The sequence below is a fragment of the Phaethon aethereus genome (genome assembly GCF_964289735.1).
Source record: "Phaethon aethereus genome assembly, chromosome: 16".
NCBI classification, from domain to species: domain Eukaryota; kingdom Metazoa; phylum Chordata; class Aves; order Phaethontiformes; family Phaethontidae; genus Phaethon; species Phaethon aethereus.
In genome coordinates, this window is record NC_138592.1 from 16,374,649 (window position 1) to 16,401,068 (window position 26,420).

The 26,420-nt window shown below is 40.8% G+C and overlaps 1 protein-coding gene across 1 annotated transcript in view; it reads right to left on the reverse strand.

The window, feature by feature from the left end:
- Positions 1 to 26,420, reverse strand: part of UQCC1 (ubiquinol-cytochrome c reductase complex assembly factor 1) — a gene marked incomplete at its 5' end in the record, with an annotated part of 49,773 nt that overhangs the window by 14,023 nt on the left and 9,330 nt on the right. The window contains 4 exons of the mRNA XM_082007014.1: positions 9,544 to 9,652; positions 15,793 to 15,850; positions 23,344 to 23,416; positions 26,309 to 26,416. Of these exons, the coding sequence (XP_081863140.1) occupies positions 9,544 to 9,652; positions 15,793 to 15,850; positions 23,344 to 23,416; positions 26,309 to 26,416 (348 nt within the window). The remainder of the gene's footprint in view (positions 1 to 9,543; positions 9,653 to 15,792; positions 15,851 to 23,343; positions 23,417 to 26,308; positions 26,417 to 26,420) is intronic.

Consider the following 26,420-nt stretch of genomic DNA (forward strand, 5'->3'; position numbering starts at 1 on the left):
ATTTGCACTTCTTGATAATTATCATCCATTCTACTGTGAGAGTTGTTAGCAAAAGCAGTCAAAAATAAAGGGCTTCACAGAGCTGCCAGTTTTTTAAATGGATAAAGTGGGACAGAGAAGTCAGAAAATGAAGTAGCAAAATAAACTGAGTTCTAACAGGAAAATACAAACGTTTGCAACCTGCTTACCTATCTAGGCTACAAGGCACTGCAGTATGTGTACCGTAAACACGGAGATATTGTGTCTGCAGCAGAATTTCAACTGGCCTTTGAAGGAGTTTGATAATGGAAGTCACGCAGAGCTTCTTACAGGAGCAGCTGATGCACACCGCCAGCACTGCCAGGTTGCCAACCCACTCCCCCAGTATATACTACAGAAGCAAAAAAAACACTAGTGGAGACAGTCAGGAGATGTAATGCCATAGTGAGCAATAAGCCAGAGAGATGATCCTTGCAGCAGTTTTTGGAAGACATAATGAGTGATGTCTAGGTCAGAGAGAGAAAAAGATGAGACATAAGGATACTAGCAGAGGAAAGCACTGACGATGGCAAATATACAACTGGGATTTAAGGTAGGAAAGTGAGCGTTCAGATGAAGAAATAAAGGAATCACAGAAGAAAGATCTGGAGTTGAAAGAAGCAAAGTCATGAAGACACTTCAACATGCAAGGGTGGGTTTGAAGCAAGCAGACGAGGATAGATCCTGAGTTTCCACTGTGGACCTTTGCAACAGGAGGCTGCTGGATTAGCATGTTGAATAAAGGCAGCATGCGACCATTGAATCAGTGAAGCGGCATGCCAGGGATGGACAGCAGGCACAACTGGCCCTGATGGTTGTAAAAGAATTAGTTGAACATGAAGGAACACAAGGGTAAGAAGAGAAGTGGTGGTGCCAGTCTGACGTACAGAAAGGGGTCCTCCAAGAAAACAAAGAGAATCAACAAGAGAGGTAAGAAAAGGTAGAGAGATGAACTAGTATGTCTACAACATAAGAAGCAGGAAGGGAGTGTGTGACATACTGGCAGAGGGGAAATGTGAAAACAGGGGCATAACCTGAAAAGGGAATCAGACACAAGCTCCAATGAATTCAGGCATCAGGATAACACAAAGATGATCAAGGACAAAGAGGGGAAAAAAACATTCAGAATGGGTACAATGAATTAAGACCTTAAGTAATTGCTTATGGATTGCAAGTAATGCCAAAATTAGGCGTACCTGAAAACACTAAGGCAGTCAGCAAAGCAAACAATGGGGAAGTGAACTTTGACTGCACCTGACAACACAAAAGTGTCTGGCAACAAGGCAACCCAGGAAACAGGACCATGCTCTTCTAACAGGATAGCAAGGACTGAGAGAGAACAAGGCTAATTACCACAGTTGTACAGATAAAAGCTTGATGAAGATCCTATGAGCCTGAATGTATTGGCTGTCACAGAGAAAAGAGAGAAAAGAATTTCTTTTGCACACTGTGCCTCTTTCTCTCCTGGAAACAATCACTTGTAGCCTGTAAAGCTGCACTCAAGTTTTGCTCTGAGAAAGAAAGCAATAAAACAAAGTTATTAATCCTTCCCCAAAACAAAGGTTAGAGAAAAGATCCCAAGTACTGAACAGAACTCACTTGTGCCATCTGTGCCCTATGAAGACAAGTCCAGAATTTGTGCAAAGTACAGCACTTCGGCCATTCCCTCCTTTAGCCAGAATTAGCATTCGGAAGCATTCAGCGGAAGCTGGATGTGTACAGAAAACCAACCAACCCCTCCTTGTCAGCAGCAGCTACCAAACACCATCAGGTACCTGCAACTAGAGCCTCCTGACAGAGGAGGAAGGGAGCAGCCAGAGACACTGCAGAAGGTGGCAGTGGTGACTGGTGGGCTGGGGGAGCCAAGCACAGCTGCAGACTGGTTTAATCAAAGCCACAACACATGGGTGCTGTCGAGTCTGCCAGAGACACGAGAAGAAGCTGTGCGAGGGGAAGGGAATGAGCAGCCTCTCAAACCCCCGCAGCACCTCTGCACCGTACCAGAACCTTAACTGATGCTTATGTTACTGTCTTTCAAGACAGGAAGGCACTGAAAACATAAGGAAATGCTATGTTATTCATTCCTGAAGTGGAAGGAGAAGATATCAGTGACATTCTACCAGCAGCAAAAAGCACAAGCAACAATATGATTAAAATGTATTGGGAACAACACAGAACCTCTCAGTGGTTTGTTTGATTACTCTGATTTAGGAATCTTAGTATTTTTCGGTATTTACAAAGGAGCTTAAAAGTGTATTCATGTTTTCACTGCAGCAGCTTAGAGTTGTTAAAAAAGAATTACAGCCACAACATGAGATACCTTGCTCTCAAGAGTCTCAAAAGGCTTAGCCAAGCAGACCAGCTGATCTCAGTTGAGGAATTCTGGGGCAAGCTCCAAGAAATAGGAAGCTGATAATGTAAATGTCCAAAATACGTAGCATCCCACCATGTTACTTAACGCTGCAGTGACCGCAGGCAAATCACAAACTGGATCATGAGTGATGCACATAGCGCTGGCAGGAACCAGGGAACAGCGACAATGTGGCTGCTACCCATCCTGCTGGGCCTGGAGACTGCGGCAGGTTCTGCAAGGATCATTTTCCCGTTTCCATCATCATCTTTACACTGCCAAAATAAAAATTATGCAGTCGTGGTGAGTCGTAATTTCATTGCTCAACATTTGAATTTTGGCAACTACATTATGTTCTGCAGAGTTTGAGGAGCACGGGGCAGCACTTAACACCTACAAGCACTGCATGGTAAAATCGATGTTGGCATGCAAGTCCCACTGGTGCAGAACGTGGGGAATAATGAGAAAGGCATTTCTAGAAAAGGTGCTATAAGGCAGCTTCCAGTGAAATTCTTGCAGGCACCAGAGGGAGGCACAAAACAGGCCAAGGACACTACCTTACAGTTACAGGATCCAACACATCTGGGAAATTTAAATTGATTTTTTCATGCCAGACTCTACAGAAAATTAGGGCAGGCCAGTTGAAAAGAACCCAAGCTTATATTATACCTTGATTTCAACACCAGGTATCCTTGGCATGCCCCAAACACACCTATATTTCACACAGCCAGGTGTGTTAGTTGCATGGGCACTGGTTCTAGAACAACTACATTAAAAACAAGATAAGAAAGAGACCCCTATTTCAAAACTCCATGACCTGGTAAAGCTAAATTTGCATCACCATGCATACTGTTTGTTCCAGACCTCATCACAGTCAAGATATTTTCAAGGTAACATTCCATACACATGCATTTTTCTGCATATTTAAATTATTAAGATTTCCAAAATCAAATGCACTGAATTTACTCTGGAACTGTACCTGATACTATTATTCATCTATGAAATGACAAAATACTGGAAACTTGGTGTGAGCTTTCAAGCTCTTTGAGAAAGGATCAAGGGTTGATGAACTATTTCTTTTGTGATGTTCTTAAAACACTGAGTTCAGTTAAAACATATCATACAATGCCTGGTATCCTATTAAAAAAAAAAAAAGCACAAACCACACAATTTTGTATCTCACTACTTTAGCAAGTTGTTTATTTTAAACAGAAACTGGTAAGACTTTATATATTATGTTTTCTAAATAGTCACCAAGAAACCTCATAACATTTTTCTCCTTAAAATGTCCTAGTAAAGTTATATGTTTCAAAATATACATAGACCATTTGAAACGAAAACTTTCCCTCCTTAGTTTTATAGGTTTCTAAAAACCTTTTTCAGCTGTACTAAACACTATCCTCTATCTCATATCCCAATTCATTTCCTCAAACAAAATCACTACCTTCTCTTCAATATTTTGCTTCAGTACACTTCCTCCACCTCAACTCCCCCGTCCACTGCACTGCCAGAATACTGCACACCCTTTCCTTCGGCCCCAGCTCTGCCCCTCTTCTCCCATGATAATGCAGGTTCTGTTCTGTGCATCCCAAATTGACTCCATGTCTTCCCATCAGATTTTAGAGACAGGCCTGAAAAGGGCCACCTGAGCGTTCAAGTTCAGGAGCTTCCCACTGTGGGTGAATAAACCACAATAGTTCAACTCATACAAAGATCAAGGTCTATTTCAAAATTATACCTATTTTACACCCTGTCCTCTCATCTTCTGAAGCCATTCTAGAATCTTATTTGTCTCACGGACCATGATTTCTGAGTCTTTAGTTACAAGTGTCAGACTTCTTGTTCTCCACAGTAAGAATAACTCAAACTGAACTGTATCAAGTTTAGGAATTTTTGTAGCTTCTGGAAGGTAAAATGGCATTTTTAATCACCTGAAGTCTTCTAATTGTGAAAAGAGTATCAAGACAGAAAATGGTGTTCAAGTTCACAGAGCTAAATCCTGCTCTCAGTTACACTGATGTGAACCATGTTATTGGTTCTGACGGCATTACTTCAGATGTACAGCAATGTAACTGAGAGCAAATCATGGGTCACTGTATATAAACAGCTCTAGCTAAAAGTATAACAAAGACTGTATTGTGCTATGCACAGCAGAGCCAATAAACGAATTCAAAAGACACCTAGATGTGTTCCTGGAAAAAAAGGGGGCAGGGGTCTAAGTGGTCTGGTGGGAAAACAGGAAAGTGAGATTAAGATAAATTAAAACAGATTTGGCACACTAGGCTTGACAGCCTCTCCTATGTTATCTCTCTTGCAGCTTTTAGAACATGTATGGTTATAAAATGAGTTGTTATTTTGCACTGGAAGAAAAAGGTAGTCATTTCAGAAGCAGAATGCCACCAAACACACAAGACTAAAGCCATTAAAATGAGCCTACCACAATTTACAGGTATTTGAATAAAGCCTGATGGATCTTTCTAAGACAGCATCTGATTTGCACCCAGAAGTATTAGTATGGGGTTCTTGGAGGAAGGGGAGTGGGGTGAGGAAGGGGTGTTGAGATTTTTGGTGTTTAGTTTTTTGGGGGGTTGCGTTTTTTTTCTTGGGGGGAGTGGGGTGGGGTGTGCGTCTATTTTTTTTATTATTTTAACTTCATATCTATTATCAGCTGAAATCCCGCTCCAGGGAACTCTAGTATCTATAAGTCCTGATCAACTCTGCAGCTTTATCTAAGGGTATTAAACTACACTGAAACTTCTACCAACTGCTTTTATATACACACAGTTACCAAAACACAATACTCGGGTCAGTAAGGTTAATATTCAGGTTGCTAAAGAACTCTGTTAGGAAGACAAATACGTATTTCTAGTGCCGACTGAATTCTCCTTACAAACTGAGTAGGCAGCTGCCAGTTTGCATAGTATAAATTCACTGCAAGCCACAAGGTGGAGATCTCTGGCAGAGCAGGATCGAAAGGAAGTCTTTTACCCAGCCTAATGTTACTATTAACACTTTGAGCCATTGCATCAAGCCAATTTTTCTGTTTGTTTTTAAAGTTTGATAGAAATGTCACTAGTGGAAAAATTAAGTAAAGAGTACTGGTTAGCCACAGAACTGGACACACCTGGCTGCAAACCCACCAAAAGAAACTGACTTCATTAGTACGAGGGACAGCAGAGTAAAATTTATATCTGAAATATGCCTGCACCAGTAGAATTTGCTGAGGCCACAGGCTCTCTCTGTGTTTTTACAGCTGTGTCAAGTTTTGGTTTCTGACTCTTGCCGACATTCAGGAGGGCTGAAGGAGCTCAGGCTAACAGGTCCCAAAACTTTGTAGCTGAGATTTAGATCTCAGCAATTTTAACAACCAGGTTTTGAAATAATACAAACTCCATTTGGGAGTTGGAACTGATGTAAATTAGTAGTTAAAATGCCTTACATTCCACCACTTTCGGCTCCAATGAACTTCTACATTTAAGAGCAGATGGCATATTTTAATAAGAAAATCAATATCAATTCAGGAGTATCCATTTTCTGCATCAAATGTTGGAAATGTTGCTAGATATGGAAATGAGTTGAAGAACTGTAGCTTTGTCTGTTAACAACTTAAACTAACTGCATCCTAGTTAAACTATTTCATACAAGTGCTTTGTCACTTATACCACAATACAGGAATGTACTAATCGGAGTTAAATATTGACCTTTGATACCCTGCATGAGAGAAAAAGCAGGGAATGGAATTTCCCAGCCTCCTAGGAACTATGCAGATAATTTAGTGCCCTAAAAGTATTCAATAAAATTTCTTTCCATTTAACTTCTGAGAAAGGCTCAGACTCTGAAATTTGAAAGCATCGACAGAGGAACATTAATGTCATCTTCTTTTTATCTACTATTCTTACCTTGATATATTTAACTATCTTCTTTTGGAGGCAGAATATATACTGATTGCAGGACTAAATTACTTGAAAATAAACAGCTATTACACATACTCCTCAATCAGCTCACAAACCCTTTGTTATCACCTCAGCTTCATTTTAAAAGAACCAGTAGGGATAAATACACCAAATTTAGTAAGTAGAACCTACCATCTAGAATAACTGCCTGATACTTATCACTTAAAACTTCTTGCAATTGCTAAAGCTGAGATGTGAGAAAGAGTTCAATCAGGGTGCATCTATGTGGTGGGGAGGAAAGTAAGTGAAGAATAATGAAGCATGGAAGAAACAGGAACTGCCCAGGCAGGGGCAGGGCTGAAGTGGTATATTAAGCTAGGATCACCAGCACCAAGAAAGGAAAATAAAGCAATGATAAGGAACAAGGAAACAGCTAACCTCTTCAAATATCAATGCATAAATTGTTTTCATCTAACATACAATAAATACTACCAGAAGAGACTAAAAAGTTCATTCATCTTGACAAAATAATGACTGAAAGATTAGGAGTAATTAAAAGATGAAAGAAAAAGAAAAATCACCGAGGTTACGAAGTGCCCTATGCCTCCACAAACACTACAGGGAAGAGAACAATCTAATTTCCAAGTTTACAATCTGGGAGAGTTCACTACACTTTCTTACACACCCTTAGTGCCTGGTCTAGTTAGCTGTTACCTCAAGAGTTCACATTCTCTCACAAGGAGTCTCATTAAAATCAATGGGCCTCTGTGCAGCTAAACTATATTAAATATACACACAGATGTAACTGTTTTTGAGATCAAGCCTTTAAATGTATACATGCTTCATTTAAGCATCAGCTATTGCCACATAAAAGCTATGTTAACACTAGGTTACAGTCAGAAGTATATTATAGGAATCATATTCTTGCAAACTAAGCATGCTCATTATTAGATTGCATGATCACTATTACAAACAAAGATTGCAAAATTTAAATTCAAGGATAAACTGAATAGATGCCCAACCTGCCAAAGCAGAGAACAATGGCATTCAAACAACTTAAGATCTCCTTCCAGTTGCATCATACAGCAACCATACCATTATAATTGTCCTGGTTTCAGACGAGATAGAGTTAATTTTCTTACAACTCATGTACTCATGCCTCTAGGGTCGAGGAGGTTAAACCACAACAATAATATGCATGTATTAACATTTGAGGCTCCAGATTGCATGAAAACATAAGGACACTGGTGGTGTTTTTTACACTTTAGGGAATTTTGGGGAGCAATGGAATAGTTTAGTTTGCAGAAATGGAAACCCTGTGCCTCCCTTTACAAAGAACTGACTGTAAGCATTATCTTTTTTTCACTTAAAAAGTTTACTGAAAAAAAATCTCAATACAGGTCTAACCTACACGATGCTTCACTTTTGAGTTCTGCATGCTTGTAAGGGTAGCAAACAGCTAGCTTTGCTTCTCTTTGCTGTTTGGTGCTGCTTCAAATCCTGCAAGGAAAACTACAAGATGGCATTTGAGGTTAGTTCATATAAGGAAAAATAAGGGTCAAAAGGAACAGAGAAATAATTTTCTGTTCCAAAGCAGCATTCTCTCTGTGCAGAGATGGAATCAAAAGATCCCTGAAGAGATTTTGGGGGCCTTTGGGAGGTGGGGTGTTTGGCTGGGTTGTTTGGGGTTGGGTTTTTTTTGCTTTTCAAGAAGAGCAGCCTTAAATTTACACCCGGAATGAAGATCTGAGCTGTCTCCAGTTCCTACAGAAAGCAGTATCACAGTATCAACCACTGATATGACATGGAAGGCATTGGATAAGAACAAAAACGCATAAGCTATTTCATTCAATCTTCTTCTCTGGTACTATCATCTAATTTGTCTAGGCTCACTTACACTGCCCTATGGTATCTGACCAGGAAAGTGGAGATTCCCATGTTGGAATTTATGTAAGCCCACTAATGTAGCAAGAAATTCTAAGATGCCTGAATTTAGATATAATCCAAAAGAAGATTAAGAGGATGACTTGTCTTTAAAAGCAAGCTGTAACATAGTAAAGCTATGAAATTCCCAACAACTAGGAAAAAACAGCCATTGCTGACAGAATAACTGAAGTGACACCAGAATCAACACTTCCTAAAACTACATACAAAATAAAACATCTGAGAGAAACTTCTTGAATTACTACTGCGATTGCATACCAAATCCTAACTCACTAGTTAATTCTCTTGTTTGTCACCAATAGGAATACCCTGGCAGCCTCTCCCTTTGTTATTTGGCTGACAACTAAGATTTGACAATATGCCATTATTGCTATATGAAAACCATCACTTCTCTAACAGTCCAATTTATATTAATCACAGAATCATTGAATATTTCTTTTCTTTTTCCACAACATAGGAGATCTTTCCCAGCCCTATTCTCCTACTAGAAGTGTCCTGAACATAGGCATAGGCATCCTCAACTGTATCAGGTCTCCCATCACCACTGTGATACTGGGGAGTTATGAAAACCATCTCCCTACTTCCACTGCCTCTGCACTGCCTTCTCTGAAGGTTAACACCAACACAAGGCTGGAGAAACGCACTTAAGAGATGTTAAGGCCAGAAATGACCATTACAACCAACTAGCATAACCTTCCTCAGAATGGGCCAAAGAGATCCAACCTTGTTCTTCCTTTAAACTTGCAAATGAACTATCCTTGGAGCTACTCTCTCCTTACAACATTTCTTTTGTGATAAAGACTAGGTATACTAAGAATGCAAAATGAAAAATAAACTAATGACTAGTTATAGTCACGTACAGGAACTTAACGTAAAAACCTTGTCCCTTAACTTTCCTTTTACTCACCATGTAGATACAGAGAAAACTCAAAGTTCTGCTGGAATTACTCAAGTTGTGGTTATACATTTGGCACCAGACATGCTTCTGCCTACCTTAGCTGCTTATTCCTATCCACAAATGCCCACTCTGTTATAGCAGCATCCATTTCTGCAATCACATGGTAAACCACATGGAAAATTAATTACTTTCAGACAAATCAGTATCTTCATCCAGGCCATGGTGCAGTTTCAGAAACAAGGTCAGTGGCTCAACACAACAGACAATTCAGTTGCAGGAATGAACGGTCAGGAGTGAAGGCTACATATACCAACTTAAGCTAACAAAAAATGAACAAGCAGCTACAGGTTGATTCTTGGGCATTCTTCTAAGATATGCGAAGTTACAAAAGCATTGAAAGATGTGAATCATCAAGATTATCAACACCAAAGATGACTTACCCCCATCACCTTACCACGCTGTTCAATATCCTCCCACATGCAGTGAACTATATAGCGACACATGTATTTTCCTGTGCGACCCTCCTGCTTCATTCGTACCAGACACATCCTGCAAGAACATAAACACCAAATTCATAGCTTCTAGTTGTTCTTCAAGTGTAAAGAGTAAATATATTTCAGCTCATTTAAGATTCTGCTTACAGTATGTGTTTTTGTGATCAGGAAAACAAACATATACAAAGATTTTTTTTGTTTTTGAATGTACATGCCGTACATGCTAGAAGAACTCACAAGTTTGTAAGTGCATTGTGGAATCTTAGCAAGAATAACAAGTTGAGTTGTTTTACTTTTTTTTTAAGCATTAAAGCCACTTGAACTTCATTGCTCCTGTTCTGTCTAAAAAGTAAATCACGAGAACAAATTTTATTTTGGCTCTTTTACAACATCTGTAAACAGTATGAACTGGAATAGAGGCTAGTTCTTCACTAAGCTGCAAGACCAGTCCCATCACCAGTCCCACCTTCCCTACCTCACTAATCAGCTCTGCTCCTCTGTTATGAGTCAGAAGTACCTGTCTAGGATTGACTGAGTTACTGTAGCCGAGGTGATGCTCAAGCACTGGAGCTGAAAGAAGTCACTGCTTTGCACAGAGACATGCTACAGGTGGGAAACTACTCGCAGGAAATGCTTCTCGCAGCTTATGTAAAAGCAACAGAGCAGAGCTGCTGGAAGCCGCTTTGAAGCAGTTGCACACTAACAATAGTGAATGAGCCACAATACTTAAGAGGCAAAAATGATTTTTTTTTTTTTTTTTTTTAAAAAAAAAATCTGTTCATTTCTTTAGTGGACATGAGATCTGTGCCTCTCTACAGGCATTAAAAGTATTTGGTGATTTGTGAATGCCAGCTCAACAGGGAGAATCATAAACACTTGAAGCTTGCCAGTTGAGCTGACCTGTAGAAGGACAGATGCCAACCTTTATGATGGATTCTATCTTGTCTACTGATTAGTAAAGGAAAGGTATTTTTTAACCTGCAAAGGAAGCAAAATTTATTGCCAGTGGAGTCACAGATACAAAACAAACTGAAGGTAAAAAAAAACTGCATTAGTCTTACATTCTTTTTTCTGATTAGAACCAGACATTTAAGTCCCATACAAGGGCCATTCAACTGAGACACCAAAATTGAAAGAAAAGCCCATAGACCAGCATCTGATTTCTAGATGGAGAGCTTCTGAAAATGGCACTGCCCATACAAGAGATGGCTCGGGCTCCAACATAAGCCAGGTGGAATGAGGTCAGAAGACTGGAGAGAGGGACTGAGGCATGACAAGTAGACCAATTAGCAAAGGGCAGAGTGACTGAGAGAATCTGGGTAGAGGGTGGGTAGAGAAGGGGAAGGGCAGCAGTCAGCAAACAGAACGTTGGGAAGACTGTGGCAATTTCTGTGTCAGGAAACAGAGCTGTGTAAGGATTCCCAAGGCTTATATCGTGGCAGTGACAAGTTGGTATCTGTCCAACAGCACCACTGTCCCAGGAAAACAAACATAATTAAGATGGTATCAGGAAATGAATCCTCAACTGCTCACAGAAAAATGACAAAGATTTCTGCTAAAATGGTGGTCCAGAACTCAGAAAACAGATGTCCAGTTACCAGTCCTTCCACAAAACAAATGCACAAAGAGTTTAAAACTTTTGTGTCTCCTTCCACCAGGTTCAAAAATCTTTGTTCCTCTTGTGCATTTATGTAATTGAGCTGTATGAAAAAGTTAATTAGTAAGAGTTACTGTATCCCAGAGTTCTACCCAATCTTAACAAGTCAAAAAGAAAAAGACTCAGTTTAAAAGACTAATTTTGGGCTAAGAAAAGCATTTTTATACTCCTCTTGCTGAATACGCAAGCTCGGAGTGGGGGGCAGGGAGGGAAGTAAGTGTGGCTTGGCAGGAAAACCTCATCCCAAGCATAAATACTGGTTCCTATCCAGTTTGCCTTCAGTGGTGGTGAAGTAGGAGGAGAGAGCAGTGCACAGACCAACAGCTAACAATTGGTCACTGATGAGCAGGACTGGAGTGGTGTTCAGAGTAAAACCTGCTACCCACGAAGCCTAAAAGGCGGCTCTGTGTTTGGATGCATAGTGCTGTCACAGAGCTGTTCTGCAGCACCATGAGTGAGATCACGGTATTTTGCAGTTTATTTGAAAATTTGGTAGTTTGTTACTACACCTGCTGTCTGAGGTTTAAAAGACACAGAAGACACAGACTCTTTAAAGACTATAAACCTTCTTACTAGATCACAGTGTGAAACATTTTATCATTTCACTACAGAACCTGTTCTGTAGTTCAGTCAAATACTGAATCATCTTTGTCAAACCAGAAAAGCAAAATTATTCCAAACTATCTTTAGAAAGCTGTCTACCTGACATTGGTTGGGTTGGATAATTTATGCTGTATCTCAGTTATGCAGAAAGGCTATGTTAGAAGAAAATGACATGAAAGGATGCCTGAAAAGGAGCAGGAGCACCTATAACTCAACACATCTTAGACGAGATGTAGCAGCTTCCCAGAGCAGCCTCAGCTACAACTGCTTCTGTCAGTATTCTCATAATGCCAACAGACCGGCTTAAACACCAGAAGCAGTAGTCAACACCACCCTGTCAACTGTTGTGAGGTGGCTCAGTGCCATGCAATCAAGGTGTGATGATGCATTACTCTTCTAAGCGCAAAGCCTAGTCGGAGCTTCCCACTATCCCCTGCATATGGCCACTCGTTCCTGCTTCCTCAGTTGCTCCAGAGCAACCATTTCTGGGTCTACGTTATACTTGTCAGAGAAATTACTCTGGCATAACAACACACGTATCAACAGCCATTTCAGAAGGCTTTATTCTGTTTAACCCATTCACTAACTGCCAGCATCTTGGGGCACAGGAGAAGCTCCTGAATCAACTTTGTCATCAGCTATATGTTGTGACATACACTTCTATGAATAATGGTAATGAGTAGAATTCTCAACTCTTCCTAATGAGGTTTGCGTGTTATCCTGTGCCCCAGCCCAGCAAGTTCACCAACTACTGTATTTACAGCCACGTACAGGTCTTTGCTGGGGCACAAGCTAACAGAACCAAGCCTGGCTGTGCAGTCTTCCTCTCCCCTGCTGCCTTACTTAGGCCATGCATCCCATTCACTCATATCAAGGCAGGATCAACCAAATGCCTAAGACATTCCAGATAAACTTGTTCTTAAGATCTGTCTCAAGCAAGACTCCTCTGATGTAATTTAAAACCTTTTCTCCCTGCCCTCTCTACCATGAAACAGAGAGTTTATCTCCTTTCTTCTGAAGCAGCACATTTCAAAATGGTATGGTATCCTCAGTCTTCTCTATGCAAATCTGAGAAATCTTTTCCTGCAGGAACCGTTTTCTACATGTTTAGTGGCTCTTGCTCTCCTCTGGACTCTCTCAGACTGATCAACACTTTCTCAAGTGCAGATTTCCTTATGAAAAACAATGCTCAGATGAATTCATGCAACAGATCTTTGAGTCTTTCAGAACAGGAATCGTAGCACCACTCTATTTTGATCCTAAATACTTTAGAGATGTCACCATACTTGGTGTGGTAAAAATATGAAGGGAGCTGTAGGTATCTGCGTGATACATCCTGCACTGACACATTTCTTAGTACAGTCACCAAAGTCCTATCTTTGGCAGTTTCATAACAGCTCCGTACAAAGTCAATACTCCTTAGACAGCCACTGCATGGGAAAAGGCAAACCCAGTGGTGGAGATGAACAGCTTGAGATTTTCTAAAAGGTCTGGACTTCTATACATAAAGATTCCTCCTGACATCAAAGGTGTGAAGTAACAGAACAGCCTATAAAAATGTGATGTTCAGGAAAGAATACTGATAGGCTGATTTTCTAATGTATAATTTTAACACTGCATTGGAAGGCACTGGAGTGCATCTAAAGGAACATTATCTTGAAAGAAGTTAGCGAAAGCAGAGGCTAAACATGAGAGCCTGGATTTCCCCCCTTTCGGACTGGAGGTAAGTATGAAAACTCTATTCACAGACAAGAAGAAATAAGAGGCAGAGATTCAGAGGACCCAACAGAACCTGTACCACAAGAACGTACGCTCTGACAAGGACCTTAAGTCTATAAAAGGTGGGATGCAAAGAGCACAGAAACACATATGACTACAACATGATAGGCAATGACAACAACAAGAAAGGAGGCAGGGTTTACCAAACTAGGAAAAATTCTCATCTTCTCCAGCTCCAGAAGACACACTAAACGAGTTGCAACTAAAACTCTGAAGAAGAGGGAAGAAGTAAGTACACCAGAAAGTGATCCCCCTGCATTGCAAGGGGGAACAGGAACACTTTAACAGATGGTGATCATAATCTACATGGTCAGGTCATTGACCACCACATCAGGAAGGTTTCTAGCCTCTGAGGCAAAAGGTCCAGCAGGAAAGACAGAGGTATTGGAGCCTTCAGACAGGGGTAGGATGTCCTTGACCTTGCCAGAGCTAGCAGAATCAGTAATGCTCTGTTCCCACTTCACAGAGGTCAAACTGATTGAAGAAGGAGAATCACAGAGAACATAGCAATAAACCTGACTGTGAAAGCAAAATTATGTCATGGCAGACTCCTGGTCACTGAGCTAACCACAATGCTGCAAAATCACTGCAGCATTGACCTAGGTAGCGAGCAGGCCTATCACGGGCTTCTCTGTATCCTGGAATATCAAACTGGATCTCTCATTTGTGCTCCAGTATGAGAGTGCTCCTTAGGTCAAGCTGCTGGGAACATGGAGGAGCCAGGCACAGAAACCTCTGAAAAATTAACCTTTAGTGCTAACCTCCACACTCGCATTTTCATTGCTGTCATATGAAGTAGAGGGATTTGGTGCCTTCCTGCTTGTGTAGCATATTGCTGTCAACCTGTCCACCCACCTTAAACATAAAAGTACTTCAATTTCCCTCATTAAATGTCTCCTTAACGTCACCATCTCAATTTGTGGCAACTCTTGGCCTTCTCCAATGTAGCTTTGATCTTAGAATTTTTGTGTCTGTCCCCTATTAGTTTCATCTCTATTGTAGTCCCTTGGTTTATTTTTATGCCTGTCATGAAAGAAGATTATGTATCTTGAATTTGATGCTGTGTATCACAGGGTACATTTGCCTGTCAATGCAAAACCAAGATGATGTGGAAAAAAAGCGTGCTCTTTGCAGATTCATGTTACCCCTCTTCGTTTTTCCCCAGATACTTACAAACAGTTTGGTTTTGAATATTTATTGCAGTAGTTTTCTGAATATTTATATCGATGATTAGGTAATCAATTAATTTTTAAAGTCTTTTCCACAGGGAACAGTAAGAAATATCAACAAACTGCAAATCTCAAGGGTCTTCCTTACTTGATTCCACTGATTTCATTAACTGATTATAATTTCAACGGTTCTGCTAATTTATTAATTTTTTAGTGAAACAACCTGTCCCATCTTTCAATATATTGAGGAGACAGGAAATTAAAAGGAGGGAAGGGGAAAAAAAAAGGAGGCAAGGAAATAAGGGGCCTATGCTTGAGTGCAGCTATTTCAGTACAAACTTCCTTTCAGCCTTTGTATAGCTGAATGTAAGTCCACAGACTTCAGTTTCCCGAAAGATCTGGCACTTAACAAAAATTACTGTACTCCCTTGTGCATCCCTCTGACCTTTACAAGTATGTAATACTAGCTGAAAACCTGATTTTTTTGGCTACTATTTTCACAAATGAAAAAAGGAAAAAACTTAATGTTTAAGGTGTTAAATATTTTTACACGTAGCCAAGCTAGCATTCACCAACCTGCATGTACATTTCAGAGGTACAAGAATAAATGCCAATGCTATAATTTGTTAAATGCTTCTGACGAGCAGCAACTTCAATCACCACAAATTCTCCCAATTTAAACCACTTTTACATAAATTTAAACTTTTCCTACAACACTCAAGTAAGATTTTTCCACATAGGCTGAGCAAGGCTTTTAGAAATCTCAATGGCAAAGATCATTCCACTACTGAGGAATTTAGAGATGTAAAGGATGTTAGCTTCTCTATGGGACTTCTTGTTCTTTAGTAGAAAACTGCTAAAATTCAGTAATTAGCAAATTATTATCCACTATTATCAATAGCCATGGAGCCTACTTTTTCTCACATTAAGGTACATATCACTCCATTTCCTGAATATAGTTATATTAGTGTTTTACTTTTCACTTACCAGACATGAAGCTGGGCTACTAGAAACCATGAATTCAAAGTATCAGGCATTTGGCACCCTTGATGGGGGGGGGGGGGGGGGAAAACACAACACAAAAACAAAACTAAATATTAATATGAATTTCATCACATTTTGCGCCCAACAAATTCATTACACCAAAATCTAAATACATTTTAGTAATTTAATTTCTGGCCCTAAACAGTACATACATATCAGAACATCATTTACTGTCACACTTGTGCTTGAACTCTAGAACATGCAGCCACAGGACTGTAGATTCCAAAAGATTTCATGTGTTTAGTGCTCACTTAGATAACATTTACCGGGGGCGAAAGGGGGAGGAACAACTCCAAAATGGGGAATTAGACAAACATGTGGCTTCTAGCTCAGAAGTCCCAAAGCAGTAGAGAATAAGAGGGAAGAACCAACAGACGCTTTGCTCCATTCTTACACTCTTCCTTTAACATGTACTGTTGCCTCCTGCCAGAGACAGAATACTGTGCTAGCTGGGTTTTTGCTCCAACTACGCTGTTCTGATTTACTCCACAGCCGTACAACCCACAGTACTCTCAGCGTACCTTGCCTCTAGCCTTTCTATGTTAGGATTAAAACCACCAACCAACCATAGAAACATTTTCTATTTTCAGATTTAGCTCTACTCTGATAGCCGCTGCGTTTCCCAGAGATGGTTAGTCCATATGCATGTTCACACTATAGTTCTGCATGTGCCATTAGGATGTGAGGATGGAGATTTACGCTATATGGCAGAAAAACCATATTCCTATTCCTCACGCTTGAAAAGCATGGGCCTATGGGTTATGTGCACATTAAGTCCTTCAGTTCCTGTCAATCTTAGGCCTTCCTCCTAGGAAGTCACCTCTACATCTGTTTCCCGGACAAGTTTTTAAGAGGAGTACCTAATGAGAAGGATCTGAGACAGTCACCTTGGCCTACCCAGCACTTGGTTGTGTCTTCTGGACTGTTCAAACCTAGCTGTAAGAAGGCCAGAGAGTATTCAGAAATGGACTGTCCAGTCAGATGTGCCTCAAGGAAGTCAACCTTCTCTTTTCTGCATTGAATATATTCCCTCCTGACTCCTATACTTCTTGACTCTCAAGTATCACCAAGGAGATTCACTTGGATCATGAAGAGCTTTTCACAGCCTCTTTCTTTTTACATGCCAACTATGGTCAGGCAACCACCAGAAGAACCAAGCAAATCATCACTATTCCTCCCTCCTCAGAGAGATGACTCCATCAGTGCCTAGGAAGTGCCAACCTTCAGCATCAGTGCTCGTACATCACCCATGCCAAGAGATAGGAGATTAAACACAAGCTTCCCTCACCTTTCTCCCCTTTTGGCTCTCTCATTCCTATTAGAAATAGTTCATGTGCCTAGAAATGACTACTTTGACCTAAAGGCATGCCAAGGCATCTCTAGCCAGGGCAAGAGTACACAATGCTTGCATTAATCAAATATTTCACTAAATGAAGGTTCCACAGACAAGATTCAGAATAAAACACTTAGTTCAACAGACAGAGGTTTCTGAAGTAGAAGTTAACCATGTATCAGTCTCCCACCACAGAAATCACTCTTCAGTGGAAAGCAAAGCTCACACCTCTACTGCTGGAAGTACGGAAAGTTTTAAAAGACTTATTCAGTACTCAGGAGGGAAGAATTTTTTTCTCTAACTTTCCCAGTGTTGCACTTCTATTTTTGTAATTCATTTTTTAACTTCTATATTAGGACTGTCTACATTGTAAATTTAAAGGAGGGATGGCTTCTATAAAGCAACAAGCTTGCTCTCAGGCATCAGTTTTTTAAAAAGAACGCAATTATAAAATGTGGGTGTTTGGAACACCTTAATCTGGGAAACTAACTGGGAAGAAAGATCCATCCTATAATTAAACAGAAAGTTATTCCCTTCAGAATACAGTTAGATACAGAAAAAATGTCTGAAGGTAAAGCAACCTATGAAATTACTGTGATTATAATCACCTGGGGAATAAATCTATTTTGCCCACAGAACACATCCTGTTCACATGCCTGCATACAGTACGAGACATGAATGCCCAGGATTATGAGGACATACCTCTTTCTCCAGTCATATTCTGCACTTAAAAGTCATCAGGTAAGGTATACAAAACTTGAATGTGGACTTGCTTTCATGACAGATCATCCCTGCCACTACCACAATTTTAGGAAGGACACAATTGTATAATAACCCTGCAAAAAAACAGGGCACTAATGTCAGTGTTCCCCTGAGCATGACAGATAGCAGCAAGTGCCTATGAAGCACCTGATGGGCTAAGGGAGACAGAAGAATCCAGAGTCCTGGAGGTAAACGCCAGCCCTTTTGAGCTGCTTGGTAGCCCCAATAGAAGCCATCTCAATGGCTCAACCCCAATAGGAGGGTTGTTTTGATAGGGCCAGCTCTTTCTTCACTACTGCAGCTGCATAACAGTGTAGCAATTAACAGCATTAACAGTTCAAGATGAATTCAAGGTAACTCTACACTCCATGTTCATCAGACAAACTTCAGCTCAGCTCTCAGTATCACCTACCTAATCCTATAAGCTCTTAAAGTATAAGGTTAGGCATGAAAATCTCTCCTCACAGGTGGCTACCTCCTTCATTTTGTTAGAACTACCCAAGCTCTGCAAGCTGTGTGCACAGAAAGCCTGGCACCAGTAATCTTGCTATTCCCTCTACTACTTCCCTGTTCTCCTTTAAACAAGAAACAGCCGAAGTCCTAAAACAGCTCCACTTTCCATATAAGCAGCACAGTATAGACATTTGGGATTGTCGTGGTTTAGCCCCAGCCAGCAACTAAGCACCACGCAGCCGCTCGCTCACTCTCCCTCCCACAGTGGGACGGGGGAGAGAATTAGGAAAAACCTCGTGGGTTGAGATAAACACGGTTTAATAGGACAGAAAGAAAGAAGGGAACAATAATGATAATACCAACAAAGGAATGTACAAGAACAAGTGAGGCCCAATACAGAAATTGCTCACCACCCCGTGATCGACAGCCTGTCCCTGAGCAGCGATTTCCACCCCCCGGCCAACTCCAGTTTATGTACTGGGCATGACGTCGGATGGTAGGGAATATCTCTTTGGCCAGTCTGGGTCAGCTGTCCCGGCTGTGTCCCCTCCCAGCTCCCCGTGCACCCCCAGCCTGCTTGCTGGCAGGCCAGCACAAGAAGCTGGACTGTCCTTGACGGCTCAGCAACAACCCAAAACATCAGCACATTATCAATAGTTCCTCATCCCAAATCCAAAACACAGTCTCACACTAGCTTCTGTGAAGAAAACCAGCTCTATCCTGGCTGAAACCAGGACAGGGATGTAGGCTCTAAAGCAGAGTTTCCACAGTTTTTTCCACAGATGACCACAAAACAAAGACACAACAGAATGGGAGGTGAACATGAATGAACAATGAACTGTGGTAGAATACTAGAGAATCTCAATTAAAACTCCTTTATATACTACAGCGGCCTCATGACTTGCATATCCACAGTCCATGTTTTGGGAACTGCTGTTCTAAAGGCATAATACAGAGAAAGGCAGTTCACAGGGCTCGTACTGCATAATAGAGAGTCTCAGAAATTTCACTGGGTATCGGTGAAAATGTACTGAGATAGCAAGACAGCCTACAAGACGTGAAATGCTATCATTGTCCTAGCCCTCAACACTATACCATCCAGTTTTCACACTCTATGTCACCTCTGTCAGAGAATTACCTGACAAAATCTACATACCAATCCAAGTTCCACAAGGTCACATTGCAGTTGTTATTCATGCCACAACATAACCACATCACAAAAGCATGTGCAGAAACACTGAAGAAGGCTCTCTAAAGAACTGGTTCTGATCACACAGTGTTAATGAGCCCACAAATAGTTTTACACATCCATGGATGTACAGTTTCCAAGGCCAGCTCAGCAGGTTAACAACTCTCACAGACAGCAGAGAAAAAACTAATAAGCTCTCCAGAGACCAGAGCTGAGTCTATGCAGTTCACTTGGATACCTCAACAACATGCAACTAGAGCCAGAAATGCTGGGGACAGCAAAGCATAAATATACCACTAAGCCTACACAGTCAGCTTTGGCTCAGGCAGACCTGAGCTGGGTCCCATGCAGCACCACTACTACAGTGCACTTCATCATGTAGGTGTGCATCAGCCACATCAGCATAGTCTCAGGCACACCTTTGCTTGCTGCATCACCAAGGGAAAGAGTTAAGAGTTAGTTGCTTCCTGTTCCTACTAGTTCCCCAAGCTGCTCTTTTGCAAGTTAGCTGCAGTCCTGGCTTAAGCAATGCCCATCTTTATTTGAAAAAGGAGCAATTCAGAACACAAGAAAACAGCTCCTGACTGACCTAGTTTGATGGGTTGGGGCAATCCCTGGTATCAGCACAGGCTGGGGGATGAAGGGATCAGGAGCAGTCCTACCGAGAAGGACTTGGTGAAAAGCTGGATGCAAGCCAGCAATGTGTGCTCACAGCCCAGAAGGCCAACCATATCCTGGGCTGCACCCAAAGCCACGTGGCCAGCAGGGCAAGGGAGGGGATTCTGCCCCTCCGCTCCGCTCTGGTGAGATCCCCCCTGCAGTGCTGAGTCCAGCTCTCGAGCCCTCAGCACAGGAGAGACATGGACCTGTTGGAGAGGGGCCAGAGGAGGCCACAAACGTGCTCAGAGGGGTGGCACACCTCTGCTGAGAGGACAGGCTGAGGGTTGGGGTTGTTCAGCCTGGAGAAGAGAAGCTCCAGGGAGACCTTATTGCAGCCTGATAGTAATTAAAGGGGGCTTAGAAGAAAGATGAGGACAGGTTTTTTAGTAGGGCCTGTAGCGGTAGGACAAGGGGTAAGTTTTAAATTAAAAGAGGGTAGATTTAAACTAGATCTAAGGAAATTTTTGACAATGAGGGTGGTGAACCACTGGCACAGGTTGCCCAGAGGGGTGGTAGTTGGAAACATTCCAGGTCAGGTTGGACGAGGCTCTGAGCAACCTGATGCAGCTGAAGATGTCCCTGCTCATGGCAGGGGGGCTGGACTAGATGGCCTTTAAAGGTCCCTTCCATACTATTCTATGATTCTATGAAGACATGCTGAATAGAACTGCAAGTTGGATATCTTGCTTCATGCCATGTTCCCCTCTCTTAATGATGTACTCCTCACCACCTACTTTATGCCACAGCTGCTTTCCATCAGACCCTTCCATGTGCCACTTGAATTCACTAACACAGCAAAACAGTAAGTCAGTAAAAAACTGGGCCATTTTCTTTCAGTGAACAGTTCACCGGAAGACATGATAATTGTCCAGTCCAGAACACAGGGAGAGGAGGATGGAGAAGTGAGCCTTTTCTGTTTGGCCACTACTTTGACCCAGCTGCCCACAGAACCATAGCCTAATGCTTCTTCATTGGCAAAGTAAATTTAAAAGGCTCCTGCCCACCCCACACAATCTCTGTTTTAGGGGAATTACTTTTTAAACATGGATCACATCCCTATTAAATTTTGAAGCTAATTCCCCAAACAGCTGCAGCTCTAAGCAGACAGAAGTAACAGAAATTTCTTAAAACTGTTTTTATATGAAAGCAATGATTTCTTTGGAACCACAACCATAGATCCCAACACCACAGGTGCTCTTATAATACCAACTGGTGCATCACACACACTGTCAATCCCAGCAAAATAAACTATGTTGTTCCTTACGTAACATCAGTCTCAAGTCAATGCAAACACAGGTTTCCCTAGGTGTAAATTCAGAGATGGACTGGCTACAACTTGTACTACAGAGCAAAAAGACAAAAGCAGAAATTAGGACATTCTGGAGACAATGGTGAAACCTGAAGGAAAGGGTGTCTGCTGTTTGTGATATGTTTAAAGTGAGGGGGAGCTCTGGGAATTTTCCCTTTAAAACAGTAAGACAATATCAAGAATACGACTGAAGTCATTTTACTCAATATTGAGCCCGAAAATCTGTGCCAGTATCTTTTTCACAGACATGTTTTGAAATTCCTTTACATTTTAATCTAGGGCAACATTTATATATATTTGTATAATTAACCTGTTAGCAGAGAGAGTGAAACACCAGTTAAAAATAGCAAAGCCTCTATTTGAGAGGCAAATACAACAAACAGAAGAGAACTTATCTGAGAAAGCCTGAGAGGGCACACAGCTGGGGAGAGGTGTGTGCACAGGAAAAATGAGGCTCTAATTTTTTGATCACTGATGATGAATCCTACTGCTTACAGAGTTCTTTCACTCCTGCAACCGCTGAAACCACATCACAGTTTTGGAAAATCTTCTGAAAACCATTGGAAAAATCTTGCAGCAGCAACGTCATGTACCAAACCACCCTCAATAAGCTCTGCACTAGATGAACACACAAAGATGTCCCTTCAGCTGATCTCTCAAGAGGTGACAGCAGCAGCCCCAACCTGTGCTGCATTGTAAAGTCATAAGAAAGCATCTGGTAGCTCAGAAATTCAGGTGACAGGCCAGATCCAGACGATGGTTTTACTACCAGCTAAATCACACTAACATAAGAAGTAATTCACACAAGAATAAAATATTACTGAAGCTTACGTAAGTCTCAAAAACACATCTTCCCCACTCACCAGCCAGATTTGATACTAATAAAAGCAGCAACAGATTTTTTAGCTAATAGCTAAAAAAACCTGTGTGCAACATGGAAAAGTCACCCCAACCTAAGCCAGTATTATTCCTATATACTTAAGAGGAACTTGTGTGCCTGTTCTAGTCACACTCTCTACCCAGTCAAGACGTGTCCTGGTTTAATGCTGTCATGGTCAGTAAAACGTAGAAAGTCTCTAAGTTCTAGCCAAACCCACCCCAGCCATGAGGAAGAGAGACAGGTAGGACCCTGTGATCTAACTGACCCTGTATCATAAAAAATGTTGTACATCAGCGGACAGGGATGGTTCTCATACCTGCATCCCAGCTATACAGGACCATCTCACAACTGGTCATGGGCCACAGGACAGAGAGACCACCTAACCACAGTAAAAAGGGAAGAGATATCTGGATTCTTAGTTTACCCCACCCCTGGTAATAAAAAAGGCAATATCCTTCAAAGTCCAGGATATTCTGGGTTTTACCTATTCCCCCCTTGTTCCTGTTCTCCATTGCAGAGGGCAAAATGTAACAATCCCAGACTCTGCCCTTGAACCCTTGCCACTTCAGAGCTTAAGGGAACGCTGTAGTACAGTCAGCTTCTAGGTGACTACGCACTGTTAGGGTCTGACAAGTCTTTTTGCTGTCATATTTAATGTGATAAATATTATAGAATCATAGAATCTTTGTGTTGAAAGAGACCTTTTAAGGTCATCTAGTCCAACCCCCCTGCCATAAGCAGGGACACCTTCAACTGGATCAGGTTGCTCAGAGCCCATTCCAACCTGACCTGGGATGTTTCCAGGGATGGGGCATCTACTACCTCTTTTTATTAGTCATCTGATGAATTTTCATCAGAAGTTCTCTCACCAGGGCAGTAGTCCAAATACCATCAAGTCCATTACTTACGGTTAAAAAATTCCTCATAGTCAGTTTTCTCCACACAGCATGTGTACATGCGCAAAGCTGCTACCTTAATTTTCTAAAGAAAAAGAAAAGACAATATTTAAAGTATTCATCATGAGAACTAGTGAATACTACTGTTTTTGTTAAATACATAATCATTTTCTGAAGAGACTTCTTTTGAGAATCACAATAACTTGAGATTTTCAGGAACACATTAAACTATTATATCTTCCAGGAATGAAACAAGTGTAACCAAGGTTGCCTTGAGGCAAAAAAATTATTAAATGGCTTCTTGAATACCCTTCTGAATCTAGCTTAATATAATACTGTCATTACAGAAAAATAAATGAAATTGATTTCCTTACAGAGACTGCAAAGATCCCAATTCACAATTCCTAGTTTCCTCCAATAACTTTAACTAATAGATACCACTCAAAGTGTTTGTATAATTTAAGTTTTAAATATTAAAGAAGTGACATACTAGACATGTCCTAAAATTTTTTTTTTTTTTCCTACAAAAATGAAAATTGACCAACTAAGCTTCACAAGTGAGAAAAGAATCCCATATGATGAATGACATGAGGTATACTTCGGTGCTTTGGCACTTCTAATTTTGTTCTTGGCCTGCCATTGCACCAGAAACACCTTCAGTGCATCATCTGTAATGGATACATGCTTCAAAGAGCACAATAACTGATAGCAAAGATCTTAAAGAGCAGAGCTGTCAGCCATTCCTGTTTACTAACACCAAGGGGAGAAAAATTAAAAAGTTTGAAAAGTCCAGAGCCCCCTCCCCTACCTAAGCCAGGAAGCAGCACTGAGTTTGGGTTGTTTTCTTTTCTTCTGTTTTTTTTTTTTTTTATTTTTAGTGACATATACTAGTGCTCACTATACAACAGAGATGAGCGCTATGTCTGTCAAATGGCACTTCAAATTACCGAAGTAATTATTTGTGTCTCTTCCAACCAAAAGAAAAATAAGAAAGTTACCACTGATCTGCTGTGGAAACACAGGAGCCATTATTTTTCTTATTCAATAATCTCAGGCTTCTGTCAAGAATCAAATATACATCCAAACTTCTTGCAGTAAAATAATTTACACTGCTTACTGGAGTTCTGAAGGTTTCCTTTTTAAAGGAAACGGTGCCTGGCCTGGGAGTAGAGATGTCCCTGGTGAAAGCCATTGCCTCAGACCAGGCATTACTAGACATGAAAAAACATGTTTTAATAAACAGTACCCGCAATCTAGCCCTTAAGTAAGGCAGGTAACACAGGAGAAACTGATGAAATTTAATCATGGAAGTTTTAGGGTGTAGAAGAGGTGTGGAGGGAAGGGAGAAGAAAATGGAAAAAAACAGAGAAATATTAAGAATCTTCCCTAAGATTTCACAGAGAGCACCGGCAAGGCCAAAAATGAACTCGTCTCTCCTGGGCCCTAACCACAAAATAACTCTCTCCAAACCCAAGTTCCCTAGCCAAAAGCAGGCAGTAAAGAGTAGCAATTAAGGAGAACTCCAAATCAACACTTAGAGCTAACAAGAATCTTTATTACAACAATATGTACACAAGCACATGGGAGAGAAACTGCTCACTCACAAGGTTTAGCATCATGTGATTAAAAGCAACCGATTTTAACCAAAATACCTAACCCCCCTAAGTGTCAGTTATCTTTTCTTTATATTTTCTTTCTGAAGAGCGAGATGCAATCAGTAAGAGTTTCAGCTCAGTCTCAGGAGGCCCACTCCACCGTGCAGATATTCAAAGTACCTTATAGGTTTTAATTCCTGCACAGCTGAGCTCAGCCCTTCCTTCAAGCGGCTTTTTCCTTTCACTGCTTTATACTGTGTTCTGCTTCAGAGCAAAGAAATTACTAATTTAATCTCTGCCTTTTTCCTTCTGCATAAGGAACTGAAGGTGCTTCTTGCAGAACTGCTCTCATTTAGCCAATATTAACAACTGCTTTGTGAAAGAACTATTTAAAAAACATGAAAGAGGAGGACCTATTTGTGACTCTGCCCCAGTCAGCTCCCACTGAACAGTGACTCAAACAGCAATCATAATGTAACTGGCTACTGTCTGTTTGGGAGACTCTCCTGTCACAGAAATACAGAACACAGAGGTTCAGAGAAGGGCAACAAAAATCAAAACATGAAAGAGCCTCAATAACAGAAACAAGTTAGACAAAGTCTCCTTAGTCCAGAGAAAGACTGCAATATGAGTCTATAAAATCATCAGTGGAAGGGAGAATGTGAACATACAGTCCAAGGAAAGAATAATCACCTTTTTTTTTTTAAGTACAAAATTAAAGGGCACCAACTGAAAACAACTGTGCTTCTTTCCCCAGTAGGTACTCAAGCTATGGAACTCTCTGATAACGAATGCTATGGATGCTATAAACTTAGAAGAGTTCAAAGTGCAACTGTACAAATTTATAGAAAAAAAACATTAATAGATATTACAGAAAAATGCCTAGTTTCATGCAGGAAAAGTCCTGAAGTCCTGAAACAGACAACTGTTGTAGGCTGGAGGAGTACGTGAGACAAGTATCATAGTATGCTTTTCCTGTAACTAAATTCTTTCTAGATAACTGCAATTGGTCATTGTTAGAGACAAGATGATTGTCTATATGGGTGTTTGACTTGGATAGTAAGGCTGTTATTGTATTCTTTGGTGCATAAATGAAGTGAAAAATAAGATATCTGAAGAACTTCATGAAGGCTTAAGATTCTACAAACCAAATACAATACTCCTACTTATGTGAATGACAGCAATGCATAGATCAAGGGAAGTTCAAGCTATGGATTATTATTCCTCACATCACAATCCTCACAGGAATTTATGTGGGTAATAATTAGAACTTTTCCATTAAGTACTACTCCTGTCATAAGGAAAAAAAAGGGGGAGGGAGGTTTGCTTTTTAGAACTCAAAATATTAACCAACCAAAAGTATCATTAAATGCATGCTTTACCCATCTGTTATACTTCAGTGGTCCTGTGAAACCCATTGCTTCTATTATCCTTGTGAAAGCACCCACTTTCTCTTCAGATGGCTGCAAGGAATCTGTTGCAGAAAGATGCTGT